This window comes from Xiphias gladius, chromosome 24 (assembly GCF_016859285.1).
Source record: "Xiphias gladius isolate SHS-SW01 ecotype Sanya breed wild chromosome 24, ASM1685928v1, whole genome shotgun sequence".
Lineage (NCBI taxonomy): Eukaryota > Metazoa > Chordata > Actinopteri > Istiophoriformes > Xiphiidae > Xiphias > Xiphias gladius.
Genome location: NC_053423.1, coordinates 26250564 through 26265270, shown reverse-complemented (window position 1 = coordinate 26265270; position 14707 = coordinate 26250564). Strand labels below are relative to the sequence as shown.

Sequence of the window (14707 nt, the reverse complement as noted above, 5' to 3'; positions counted from 1 at the left end):
CAAATGTAAATATATCAATGACAGAGGCTTTTATACTGAAAAACAGCTTCCTGATTATACAGCAGCTGATAAAGCTTCTGACTGATAAAACATTTAACAGGACATCAGGAGTCACTTTAATGTCATTAAATAAAGAAAAAAATTGTTTATTGTTAAAACTTGTAGTTTGATGAGATGAAGTGTTTAACACATAAACAGATTTAATGACATCTGACAACATTTTGAAGTGCATGACCGGTTTCAGGTAAAATAAACAATCCTCCATCACTGTGGTGTTTGTGAAGGATATGACATGACTGATATGGGATTTTGGAGGTGAATATTAATATTTTAGAGATTAAAACATCTGATAATAATATACCAGCTGATACTATTTTTATTTACACAACCTGTAATATAAATAAACCTCTTTCTCTTAAATGAGTTTTTTAATAATAATGACCAAGACCTATACTGGGCAGGACATTTTACTGTGTAAAAATAAACTTGTAGAGCACAGACGGTGTTTCTAAAAATTTCTTCTACTTTTCTCTACTTCAGTTATTTATCATTTATTGGCCGACATACATACACTGATAATGGTACATGCGCAACGAGCCAATATAGAATGATATATCAACCTGGCAGATTTACCTGTCGAGCCCTAGTAAAGAATTTCACTTTTGTTAAAATATCTCTCCCGCAGATCCTGAAATAGAGTCAACAAATTTTCGGTGCAATAAAGTACAAAAGTTAAACTGTCCAAAACAAATCAAAGCATGCTGCTCTCTTATAGTGCACAAGTGAAAGAGATTTTAATAATCTGAAGGAGTTTTGACTTTTGTATTTGAACAAATCTGTGTACTTTGATTTTTGGGGGAATTCATCCCATCTGTTGTGGACAAACTTCCTCTGTTTAAATCTTTCAGACCACAGTTGAGCTTCTTCTTGCATTTTTGTGCAAATCTTAATCTTTTCAACTACACGTAGTCCACAGTTTTTAGTTTTAACAGATGCCTGGGCATCTTTTCCATCTGCTAATCACCAAAACTACACTGACTGTTCAGAGCCGTTATCCTCTGCAGTAACACTTAACTGTAACGTAGATAAATAGAAAGAAAAACTAATGAACACCTGAGATCAGCTGAATACTGCCTCCACAACATATCAGCTCTGCTGGGGAGCCTGTCTGATCTCTCTTAGATAGGAACTCTGATGTTTCCTTCAGGAAGTATCGATGATTTTACCATAAAATCGCTGACAACACCAGATGCTGCTCAGTGTTTCAGTTGAAGTTGACTTTTTTACAAATCAAATCTGAAATTACTGTTTCTATACAATCTCGAATCAAGTGTAAAACTTAATTCAACAGTGAAGACCTGATGATATGAAGTAATTCTTAAGCCACAAACCTGATACATTGAGTGTCAGCTGATTCAGATTCATAGAGAACTGATAGAGAACTACCTCAGTGACCTGTTTTATTACTTCTGAAGTCTGAAGACCTCTCAGTGTGGAACTCTTTTGGGAAGGGATTGTTCGGATAGCCTGCTCCTTTTTGCATCTGGTCCCAAGCTCCACTGATGAATCCCTTACTGAATCTTTGATTCCCGGTCTCTCTTAGATCATCTTTTTCCTCTTTCTGATTCTACAGACCAAGAAAATAACCTGCTTACATGTAAAAACAAGAGTTGACTCAGAGCCACAGCTGAAGACCGACCGATTTATCACGGCCGAGCGCCTTCACTTAAACGACTTCACCAGAGTCAAACTGTCAGTGTGACACTGTATTGTGTGTGTTACAGCATATTCTGTGTGAGACACCGTATTCTGTGACCCGTGAGATAGTGTGACCCATAGCAGTGCAAGAACCAGTTCACGTTCAGAGCCTCCTGCAGAGAAATCAGCAGTTTATTGAGTTGATATTTGTTGAATGATAAAGTAGGATGACTGTTATTTCAACCGTGTTGTTTTTACTCGTGCAGCTGAGGTCCAGCACCCAGTGAGTCTGGACACGGTTAACGAACATCACAGAGCAGAGACTAAATATGTGATGAAAGACCTAGACCCCTTCAGCTCTGTACAGTCTCTGTCGTTTAGGTTTGATACTGACAGAAATAAAAACAGAACCGATTTTTTAAGAGACGTCTGCATTTCACCTAGATTCGAAAAAAGGGTTTGAAAGGATTCAGATTCGATAAAATGCTACTGAACCCTATCTCCCCAGCTCTGAGATTAATGTTTATGTAACAGAAAAACACTGAGTTTTATAGTGAAACACTGATAAACAAACTGTATTTAATGTAGATCAATCACACATCATGGCCGATATCTGATCTGATTAATCAGAACTAATATTTACCCAACGATGAGATCGATGCATCTCTATCTGGTACCATGTTGTCTCCATGGTAACATAGATGATGGGGGGCTACTCATTCATAATAAACTTTTCCAAAAATATTCAGATTCTCTTCATTATAGCTATATTTTACACATGAAAACAAAGACAACCATAAACTCCGACTTCAGCATGCAGAACACTGAGAACACCTGGGTCACGTGATCCTGCCTCACCTGTCCATGTGTGTCATTACATCTGTACTGTGACATCATCTACGACTGACTTCAGAGCTGTTTCTGATTGGACCGGCAGGTACAGACATGACCCTGGTTCTCTATCAATTTTTTTTTCTTTTTTTTTTTTTTTTGTCACAGCGAGCGTCAAACAAATGATTTACTTAAAGAAAGAGAAGAAGAACCAAAGGCTAAAATAAAAGAGTAGAAGAAGAGGACTCAGGTATATAAAGGGGTTAATATTGTTGAATAACATCTGCATACTAAAAACATGACCTTTGACCTACTGATTGATCTAAAGCTGATTGATTGATTTCATCATTGTCTATTGCTGCTGCTGAGTCAGTGCTCAGACTGTCCTGTTGCTATGGTTACTGATGAATCATGACATTCCTGATGGTGTCAGAGGTCAGAGTCCAAGTGGGCGTGGCTCAGCAGGGCGGCGGTCGGGTCTTCAGTGGGCGGGTCCGAGGTGAAGAAAGGCTCCTCCTCCAGCTCCAGCAGGGACGGCAGGTCGGCTCCACCCTCCCCCAAGCTGACCGGTTCAGGCATCAAGACAGGTGTGGCCGTGTACTGCACCAGCTGCTTCCCTGGACCAATCCGAGAGCCTCAGAGTCACCATGACAATGGGTCACAGGAAACAGAAGGTGTGTGTGTGTGTGTGTGTGTGTGTGTGTGTGTGTGTGTGTGTGTGTGTGTGTGTGCGTGTGCGCCTTACCTGTGTTGTTGGTCTTGCTGCTTTCATCACTTCCTTTAGGAGCTTCTTCAGACAGCAGCTAAGCAAAACAGTGACATCACAGTCAGACATCTATACACCTGTTCACCAATCAGCAACAACATTAAAACCTGTAACTGGTTTTAATGCTGTGGCTGACAAAAACAAAAAAACAAAAACAAAACCATGTATGTGTGTGTCGTGTGTCACACACACACACACACACACACACACACACACACACACACACACACACACACACACACACACACACACACACACACACACACACACATGCTTTTAGTTTGAGAATGGCTGAGACAGGAATTGCAGAAACAGATTAAAAATAAAATAAGAGTCTTTACAGTTGAACTCACAGTGTCCAAACTGTCGAGGTCAAAGTCTCCAGAAGAACAGGACGAACTGAAAAACTAAACATGAATACACATAAACTCTTAATGTGCTCATATACTATTAACATGTCCATATGCTGTTAGCACGTTCATATAACGCTACCCTCTCTCAGACTGACCTCGATGAGTGGGGAGGTGTCAAAGGTGAAGGTTTGTGTGTTCAGGATGTTCTGCAGGTTTTCTAGACTGTTGTCCATACTGTCAACATGGTCAGACAGTTCAGACCTGAAACACAGAGAGGGGAGACAGACATGATGTGAACTTGCTTCATCAGTCTGGAGTTTTTCTATATTTTTCTTCTTGTCAAAAAACCAACAGCGTGTCTGTCCGCACTTTCTGACTTCCTGTCTATTGCTCCCTGCTCCAAGTATATTGGTTCCTACTGAAGACGTAAATCTTTAAAAACACTTCATGTTTCATTTTTAACCTTGAGTTTTACGCAGGTATACCAGAATCCAAACACATGACACAGCTCTGAGCCGAAGCTGCACCAATCTGGTCCAATCGGGAAACTGAGAGTTCCGTCATTTTGGAACAATCTGGACATACATCTAGAAAAATAGCCCATTCAGTTGTATTCTTAAAAAAGGCTCAGAAATTTCCTAAAACAGCTGGTCGTTTTAGTTTTTATTCAACGTTACTCAAACAGGGGGAAAAAGTGCATTTATTGGGGACTACTTTCAAATCCTCAATTTGATCTGGCTCTGGATACACACACAGAACTTTTCAGTAGGATTCATTCAGTGTTAGTTTGAGTCTGCACATGATTACAAGAAGGAAAATAAAGAATATCACCAGGGTTGCACACAGACATATTTAAAATGTTAATCATTTATAGATTCAGTGATTCACTTGTCAGCTTGTGTTGATACGAAGCGCCAAACTTCAGGTGAGAGTCCACCTGCAGAGGGAGGGGGGCGGGGTCTGAGGAAAGCACAGGGGTTTTAATGACACACCTGGTGTTCAAAAGGACTAAAAACTTACAATAAAGGTAAAAATACAGCTGCTGTTTAATTACACTTACACACTAAAGCAAACACTACAACAATGGGGACGGAACAAGTCAGAGACAACAAAGGCCAGTTAAAGGACTAGGTCAGCACACTGAGAGCAGGGGTCAGCAGGTGTTGAGAGAGGTGTTGGGGCAGGAGTTGAGAGAGGTGTTGAGAGAGGTGTTGAGAGAGGTGTTGAGAGAGGTGTTGAGAGAGGTGTTGGGGCAGATGTTGGGGCAGCTGTTGGGACAGTAGTTGGGGCAGCTGTTGGGGCAGCTGTTGGGACAGTAGTTGGGGCAGTAGTTGGGGCAGCTGTTGGGGCAGCTGTTGGGACAGCTGTTGGGGCAGCTGTTGGGGCAGCTGTTGGGGCAGCTGTTGGGGCAGCTGTTGGGACAGTAGTTGGGGCAGCTGTTGGGACAGTAGTTTGGGCAGGTGTTGGGACAGTAGTTTGGGCAGGTGTTGGGGCATGTATTCAGGCAGGTGTTGGGGCATGTGTTCAGGCAGGTGTTTGGGCATGTGTTCAGATGGGTGCTGGGGTAGTTGTTGGGATAGCTGTTGGCAGCTGTTGGGGCAGTTGTTAGCTGTAGCAGGGTAGTTAATAGCAGGTAATAGCAGGTGTTGGGGCAGGTATTGGGAAAGTAGTTGGGAGAGGTGTTGGGACAGATGTTGGGGTGGTTGTGGGAACAGATGTTGGCAGTTGTTGGGACAGATGTTGGGGTAGTTGTGGGAACAGATGTTGGCAGGTGTTGGGGCAGTTGTTAGCTGTAGCAGGGTAATTAAAAGCAGGTAACACTAGCACCTGCAGCCACCCTGACTGATGTGAAAATGGTGTAGAAGACTTACCTGTCGATACAGGCAATGGTCTGACATTTCTGCTGAGTTGTGGCAGGGCTGGAGTTTGGGGTGGGAAACGAGGCAGATGACGGGCTGGTTGGGGCAGGTGGGAGGGGCCCAGTGGAGGTGGGGCTCATCACAACAATGGCTATAGAAGAAACAGAGAGAGAGACAGGTCAAACTGTTATCAGTACTGCCAAGAAATCAAACTACCAACTTCCACATGTAACACTACAAATATTGATTCAGCAGAAGCAACTAAACACACAAGGAACTTTTAACAACTACGCTTTTTGTCAAGTTGGCGGTGGAGGTGTTTACCCGGTGTAGGATTGGATGTGGAGGTGTTTACCTGGTGTAGGGCTGGTGGTTGAGGTGTTGGGAGTCGGCTGTGTCTCGTTGTCCTGTAGGATGGAATTGATGAAGGTGGTGGGGGAGAGGGGCGTGTCTACAGGTGTAGCCCCACCCTCCAGAACAGGACAAACCTCCCCCTCAGGACTGGAAGGCTCCTCTTTGATGTTAACTGATTGGCTCTCTCTGGTGGTAAAGAAAAGCATTAGTGACTGCTAATTGACCAATCAGTTACTGACTACAGGAAGAATAATCTGATTGGTCCTCACCCTGCGTCTGTCCAATCCCTTACCACATCCTCTACACTGGGCGTGGTCACCTCTGTGATGTCAGAGATGATTGGTCCAGAGCTTATTGGGGAGTCAGCTGAGAACAGATTGGCTGCAGCCTGAAGATGAACCGTATGATAAGATCCTTCATGAAAATGACTCCTGAACCATCCATCGACTGACTGGATCATTATCCTGCATCACTAATCCTCTGATCCGAATTGAAAAATGAGGATAAACTCTGACTGATGTATACAGGTGACATCAGACAGGTGAGACAGTGCCAGGTTACCTGCATGTGCTCCAATGAGAACTGCCGACTGTATTTAGGCATGGAGTGGGCAGAGCTGGAGTCGTTCAGCATCAGAGGACTGTAAGGAAACATTATAAATAAACAACTAATCATTTTATTTCAAGGGCCATTCCACTGATTTTACACCTGAAGAGGGGAAAGGGGGAAATGGTACTAAAAAAAAATATTCAAAGTAAAGTTGACCCTCTTACAGCTGGAAACATCTGGTTTGAAACGACAAGTTCACATTTTTCATGTCTGTTATAACGAGAGCCGCTTCATAAAGTTTAATATTTAAAATCAGTGGAGGAAACCTCCGGATGTCTGTGCCTTAAAATATGTAGTATAAATTGTGAACTGTAAACTTAACGACAGCTGTGAACTGTGCAGTACTTGTACTAATTTGTGTAGTATCTGCAGTATTTTGTGTTGTATTTATAGTAGTAGTAGTGGTAAACTTGCATCTTCCTCTTGACTCCCAGGATCCTGTTGGTTTGGACAAGCGACACGAGAAACTGGATCAACTGCAGAGAGAGCGAGAGAGTTATTATTAGCTCAGGTAGAAGCTAAGCTAACATGCTAACATGGTGATAAAGCAGTTAGCATTGTGCTGACTATGTGCTAAAAGATTCTTGTAGACTGATATCTGACCCCCCTGCTGACACACTCAGATCAGGTCTGTATATGTATATACTGTATATACACTGTGTACGCATCATCAGAGGTCACATGGTTTCATCAAAGCTCATCCTCAGGTAACCTCACACCTGATCCTCCATCATCTGATCTGACTCCACAACCGAATGTGTTTGATCTGTGTGAATTGATGGTCTGATTTACCGAAAAAAAACAAAACAAAACCCACAATGTTTTGATCTTCTACTTGTTTCAGATCAGAAATATTTTCTGAAAATTATTTTTAATGTTTTTATTTTATTATTATTTTACAGTAAGTTACAGTCAGAGTGTCTTTAAACTTTATTAACAACATTCCAGCTTGTCTTTAATTCATGTGCAGCCTTAATCATTCATGGTGTCTTATATATATCCAGTAATTTGTCATTTCATGTAGCTTCTTACATTTTTATAAAATAATGTGCATAATTAAAGACACGTGAATAATTTCTCCTCATAAAGTTTTAGTTTTACCATGGTGATTCAAATGTCAGATATTGTGTTACAACCAATCAGCATCAGAGCTCACAGCACACAAGAGTCTTTTCCTGTGATGCTGAAAACCAGATCAGAGGCTGCAGTCTGACCCCCATCAGTGAGGTGGATTAAACAGCACAACAACTCTCACTATAACTGAGTACAAACTAAACTACACCTGTCAGTATAACACAGTACAAACTTGAGCCTAACGACGTTGCAGTAAGCGTACTGTATCACTTCTGGTTACCACCAAGCTGTTCTGTGGTGTTACCGGTAGATCTTAGTTTATCTTATAACTCTAAAATTTCTCTGTACACAGCTGATTAAGTGCCTTATATTTAAACATATGCTTCTTTTCCGAAGCATCTCTTTTTTGGCAAATTTTTGTAAGGCTCAGTGACACGAGGCTCAGCGAATTATGAGCGCTGCTCCGCACCATAGAAAATACCTCCCAAGCAGCTGGGATGCCAGGCCAGCTGAGTGACAATATGTAGGAAGCATATGCCTACACAGAAGCCCCGATTCACCACCAACCTCTTCACATTTCTAACAGATTCTCCCCACTCAGCGATACATCCCCTGATCATACTCTGGTTATTGGCAGCTCTATTTTAAGAAATGTGAAATACGCGACTTCAGCGACCACAGTTAAAATGCATTCCTGGGGCCAGAACGGGCATCGTTGAATCATACTTGTACTGTGTTGAAAATGCTGGCAGAGGCTAACTGTAAATACAGTTAGATTATTATTCACTTTAGCAGTAATGACACCCAATTACAGCAATCGGAGGTCACCAAAATTAATGTGGAATCTGCGTGCAATTTTGCTAAAACATTGTTGGATTCCGTAGTTTTCTCTGGACTCCTACCAAATATGACCAGTGACATGTACAAGCGCATGTCATCATTCAAACGCAGGCTGTCATGGGGGTGTCCAGCAAACACTGTCGGCTACATAGACAATTGGCAGACCTTCCGGGAAGACCTGGTCTGATAAGGGGAGATGGCATTCATCCCATTTTGGATGGTGTGGCTCTCATCTCTGGAAAACTGACAGGTTATTAGTAGACCAAAACCATGACAACTCAGAGTTGAGACCAGGTGGCAGAGTTGCAGTCATACACACACTGTAGTTTCCTTAGAGCTGCCACCCTCCCAAAACTCCCCAAACCCCATAGTGTCTACCCCCCGACCATCTAAAAGAAATAAATCAAAAATCAACAAGAGTTATTCATAAAAACCTAATAAAAATTAATACAACTACTCTAACAGAGCCAAAAAACAGGAAAATAAAAAATTAGACAACTCTCATCTAAATCACTATCAGTCAATGATTTGATAACTGATCATCAAACTGATTTATTCTGTATTACTGAAACCTAGTTGCAGCAAGAAGAATGTTTGTCTGAATGAATCAACTCCCCCTACTCTACTAATATTAATTCTCACATTTCTTAATGCACAGGCCGGGGAGGAGGGGTTGCAACGATTTTCCACTCCAGCTTAGTGATCAACCCTAAACTTAAATTTAGTAATAACTCATTTGAAAGCCTTACTCTTAGTCTTTCACATCCAAGCTGGAAAACGCAAAACAGTTCCACTAGTTCCTGTATATCGTCTACCTGCCCCTTACTTAGAATTTTTTATCTGAGTTAGTTCTTAGTAGAGATAGTCATTATAGTGGGTGACTTCAACATTCATGTAGATATTGACAGCAAGAGTTCTGCATTTAATTAGCTTGTGGACTCAACTGGCTTCTCTCAGAGTGTAAATTACTGTTTTAGAAATTGAACATTTAATAATATTTCCCCAGAACCCATTTCTGTCTAGTAATGGTTGAGTTTACAATAATGGACTACTCAGCCTTTGGGAAAAAACTCCATTACAGTCGGTGTCTATCTGATATTGCTGTTAAAATATAAAAAAAAGGAAAGGATTCTATCGTCATTTCCTCTAATACAATGTGTCAATAAAATGGAGGATAGCCATCTCAACTTTACTGTAGTGTTGTCACATTACCTAAATTATGACTTTGATGCGATACCTGCCTAAAAATCTCAATATCGAAACACTGAAACGATACTACAAGCCTGTTGTCATTGTCATCTTTAAAAACTAAATATAAAACTAGAAAATGCACCCAGTAGAGCACAGATCTCGACCAAGGAGGTGTACTAAGTCATTTGTGTTCAGTTTACTTTAGTGCACTACTGTAGTGTGCAGGCTCATGATCCTGGGTTTGAGCTTCATCACCATGAGTTGCCAGATTTACAGTTGATGTCATTTATGTTTATTATTTTCATGCTCAATAAAATTGTAGTTATGTGATATAAAATGTTTTCTTGTTTGTTTTTTCATACATGTAGGTGTGTTTTTGACAATGAGTTAGTACATTTATAACATTAATAACTGGATTATTGTAAATAATTAGATCAAGGTCATAGTCTTATTAAAGATTTTACATGGTATGCGGTAATCTGATGTCCCGTGAGCTTGAGTTTATGTGATTTCTTTGATAGTTAACTTTATATTTGCAAGTATAAACAGTCATTCTACTGTCTGTACGTGTTCGCAGTACTGATGTACATGCACTACTCTTTTAACTACTCCGGCTGCTGTTTGTTGCACTTTAGACTCAAAGAAAAGATGAAACCATTTCAATGAACCTGGATCCTTCATGTTTTCTGACACAGATTATTAAAACAACACATTCAGAGGATCAGACAGGACCGATGGAGCTCTGTTTCTAATGTATTCTACTGTATCAGTATTGAAGTATTAGCGTACAGACGTATAGAGTAGTACCTTGTTGACGACTTTCTGTTGCTGAGCGTGTTTCTGTCTCAGACTGGCCACCTCCCTCCACAGAGCCTCATTCTCACTGCAACACAGATATAAGGATACATACACATATACACAAGTATATACACATTTATACAGTATATAATTACATGTAAGCATAGATATACAGTATATCCTGCTGGAAGTAGCCATTAGAAGATGGTAAACTCTGGCCATAAAGGGAAGCACATGGTCAGCAACAATACTCAGAGAATCTGTAGCATTCAAACCACGATTGATTCTTGATTGATTCCATTCTCCTCTGACCTCTCTCATCAACGAGGTATTTCTGTCCACAGAACTGCTGCTCACTGGATGTTTTTTGTTTCTGGCTCCAGTTTGAGTAAAAACTGTAGAGAATTTTGTGTATGAAATGTAATATTTGTGGCGACCTGCCACAATATAAACACTGACCGCCATTTTTTTTAGTATTTAAAACAGGGAAAATCTTATTTTATTGTAGAGCTTTTTCAGCGTATTGATTTGCTCAGCCCCTCCTTGCCCCACTCTTACTCTTTCTCTTTCTCTCTCTCTCTCTCTGTCTCCCGCAAACACATTGACAACAGCTCTGTCTGTTATAGTCGGACTGGCCATCGGGAGCACCAGGAAAAATCCCGCCACATCGATGGGCCAGTGGACTGTCAAAAAAATCAATCACATTTTTACTGGCTCTGTCAGTCTCTGTACCGACCTTCTCTGTGTGCCTGTAATTTGTGGTGCGCATGAGAGCGTGCTGCGTGCCTTTGCCAGGACTGGGCTGGGCTCACTGGTCACTCACAATATGTAAATAAACCCTCACCAACCCGACCCCAGTTGGTGAGGGTTGTTATTTGTTTGACACAACCTGAAGCATTGTAGCTGTATATATTGTTCAGTTATTTGTTACAAAGTAGTAGGCAATCAAAATATTTGCAATGGAGCACATTATATACGGTATTATTTAATTTCACAAATGGAATCTATTTCTGTGGGAAACACTGCAGTCATGCATCAGTCAAAGTCACTGAGATCACCTTATTTTTCCTATTATTTCCTATTCTGATGTTTGATGTGAACACTAACTGAAGCTCCTGTTCTGTATCTGAATGATTTTATGCGTTGCACTGCTGCCGCATGTTTTGCTCATTGGATAACTGCAGAAATAAGCCTGTGTACAAGTGTTCCTAATAAAGTGCTTGGTGAGTGTATATGTACAGTGGGGCCCAAAAGACTGGGACCACTTTCCCATTCACTTGAACATATACACAGATATATAGATATATACAGATGCAGTATCTACAGGGCTTAATATTGAGGGGACCTGCTAACTGCTGGACTGACTGTTGGACTAAAAGGGGTCTGGTTCTGGTCTACACTGTGGAGGTTCTGGTCTTATGGTTTCATGGTGTTGATCTTCGAGTTGATGGTTTCCTGTTTAATTTTTGTGAGCATGTAAACTTTAAGTCTAGATCCTACAATTTTGTAAATGAGGCCCCTGACCTAGTCTTGGCCTGGTTCTGGTCTTACTGTTTCATGGCAATGATCCTGGAGTCTATGGTCTCCTGTTTTCCCTTCATCAGCTGGACGTCGTTCAGGATTTTGTTCACCTCGTCTGCAGAGATCTTCACTTCCTCCTGACGCACCGAGGACACCTGAACCAACAACAGCGCAGAGAGATGGTTACCATGGAGACTTGGACAGACTGTCAGATGCAGAGGTCGACATGGTTCAAGTGAAGCTGTTGGTTTACAGGGATATGGAGTATTTGTTCGGGTGTGTATCTGCTCCAGGTGTATACACTTATGGCTTTCTTTTAACAGTACTGCAGGTTAACATGTTAACAATTTTACATGATAATAGGTGAACAAGTGAACAGGTGTGTATAGAGGTGTAATTACAGGTGCTTACTTTGGTGACTTGGTGTGTGTACATGTGTATATACAGGTACGTACATTGGTGACTTTGCGTTTGATGTTCTCCAGCAGGTGTTCTTTTCCTCTGATGAAGAACGGATGTTGGAACTCTGTGTCGTCTCTCTCTGGTTTCACCAAACCGCCCTGCTCAATGTGCACCACCTTACGGAAGCCATCTGTATAGAAATCCATTCACAAAACAACAAATTTAACATAATCATACAAACAGACAGCAGCCTACAGTTTATGATTACAGCTGACTCGATGTTCACTTCCTCACTAAAACCTTCTGTATACCCACAAACAGAAATCCTTTCAGAAATTAAAATGCATACTCCTCGGTGAGCTGTCAGTGTTTCATTCAGCGTTCTGGAGGTCCAAACTGGACCATTCTCCATGTGTTTGAGTTAAAGTTAAAAACCTGTTTACTGGGATGTAAAGATCAAACCTGCTGTGATCTTATCTGGGATCTGTCAGTGATACTGTTTATACTCACACATGTTGAGCTGTCTGATGAAACTGGCCATGTTGTTGTGTTTAAAGAACTTTGGTAGAACTTCTTTAGAGAACCGACCCTGATCAAACACGTGGAAGCTGGTTCCACTCTGAAACAGAACACGCAGAGAACACACAGATAAACATTAGTATTAACAATAAAAACACATGAAGACATCAGAGTCTTCAGCAGGACTCTGATCCTCCTGATAAACCCGGATTAGTCTGTTCCAGTTTAACCAGCTGAGTCTGGTTTGATTAAACTGGAGCTCCATCAGACAGCAGCTGACTGCAGTTCAGTTTACAGACTGATGATGTGACAGGTAACATGTACTGCTGACTGACACCAGAGTGAGGTGACCTGAGTTGAACCAAAGTATGATCAGGTCTGAGTATCAAACATCAGTACTGTTAGTCTGTGGTCTGGTTCACTGCCTCCAGCCCCCAGGTTTTATGTCAAAAGATTTGATTAATATGAGAGGTGGTTCATGTCAGTTACCGTTTATAGATGTCACAAAGCAACAAACTGACCCAGAATCAGCATAAATATAACACAGAGACACCATCAGACCTGGCCGATGCTGAAATTGCCTTTGTAACAGAGCTGCAACCATTAATCCATCAATCAATTAATTACAGTTGATCGACAGAAAATTAAAAAGCAACTATTTTCTTTATCAAATAATTGAGTCATTTTAAAAGTAAAACTCTATTTATACAGTTTTTTCTATCAGAGTGAAGAGAACGTCAAACAAAGATGAGGGGCTGATGAGGACTGAAGGAAAATTAAAGTTGTTTACAGATTTCTGACATTTAAATAGCAAAGGACTCACTGGTATACCAGGAGGATAATGACAAGCATGACTATTGTTATTACTACTGTTACAACTACTGTTAATGTAATTTCTATCGTTTTTACTTCTGTAATTATTATTACTGTTGTTACAACTGTTACTGTTACGGTCATTATTATTACTATGTTTATCTGTCACTAGGATTATAAAAAAAGTTTTGAACAACTTTGTACCAAACTTGGTGAAGGGATGGAGTATGGTCCAGGGAAGATTTACGTAACAATTTGGTGCTGATCCAGTTAAAGGGGCGGATTCAGGAATTTTTGAATCACTTTCCTTAACATTGTGAAATGGGGCATTTGATGATGGACACCGGGTGGACACCTGGCGAGTATGAAGATTAAACTGGTCTTATCTGACTCAGTTGAATAGGCTGTTTTGATGATCTAATTATCTCTGATCTGCAGTTAGTCCAAGCGATGTACGTCACTTCAGGGGCTAACAGCTAACAGCTATTAAGCCCTGACTGTTTGATTAAAGTTAGACTGTTCTCCCTGACCTCTGCCTGCTAAGTGTTATCCGTTAGCTCCCTGCGAAATTAAACTAAGCTAAGTGAGTACCGGGCTCCAGCAGATGAGAGGGTCGGTATCTGGGTCTTCCACCAGGGTCCACAGTTTAGTGAGGAAGGCCGGGACGTTCCCTCCGCTCAGCAATGCCCCTCCTCCACCTCCTCCGGGATACTCCATAAGAGAAATAAAATCAAACGCACACCGGATTATTGAACTGAAAAACCGCAGCTAATCTGAGCTAACGATGCTAACTATTAGCATGCTGTTAGCACCAGCCGCCGCTCAAACTATCGAATAAACTGCGACACGTATCTGGACTGAGGTCTGATCCGGGTCACAAGGGGTTCGGTCCTGTTGCTGGACTCTGTTGGTCTCTATCGGCCTACAGGAGGTTTATTAAAGTTTGTTTTAATGAAAACTGTGAGGTTGAAATTTACAACAAACCCCACCAAGCCAACAACTGCGTAGCGAGAAGACTGTCGCCACCTGATGACGTTACAGTAAACGTAACGAGAACGTTTAGTCGCGTTGTGACGTAA

General features: G+C 41.2%; 1 protein-coding gene across 2 annotated transcripts; it reads right to left on the bottom strand.

The window, feature by feature from the left end:
• Positions 1-130: 130 nt before the first annotated feature.
• hsf1 (heat shock transcription factor 1) lies at positions 131-14697 on the bottom strand. Of its 2 annotated transcripts, XM_040120902.1 has the most exons (15): positions 14220-14697; positions 12807-12915; positions 12350-12486; positions 11925-12049; positions 10383-10458; positions 6885-6946; positions 6423-6501; positions 6131-6249; positions 5863-6047; positions 5520-5658; positions 4537-4608; positions 3804-3909; positions 3649-3702; positions 3275-3332; positions 131-3146 (listed from the first exon to the last, which is right to left on the bottom strand). In XM_040120902.1, exons 1-15 carry the CDS (start codon positions 14343-14345, stop codon positions 2959-2961), a joined length of 1635 nt encoding a protein of 544 aa, XP_039976836.1. In that variant the 5' UTR covers positions 14346-14697; the 3' UTR covers positions 131-2958. The 2 variants fall into 2 exon arrangements, with proteins under 2 accessions (XP_039976836.1, XP_039976837.1); XM_040120903.1 differs by lacking the exon at positions 4537-4608.
• Between the last annotated feature and the right edge of the window lie 10 nt (positions 14698-14707).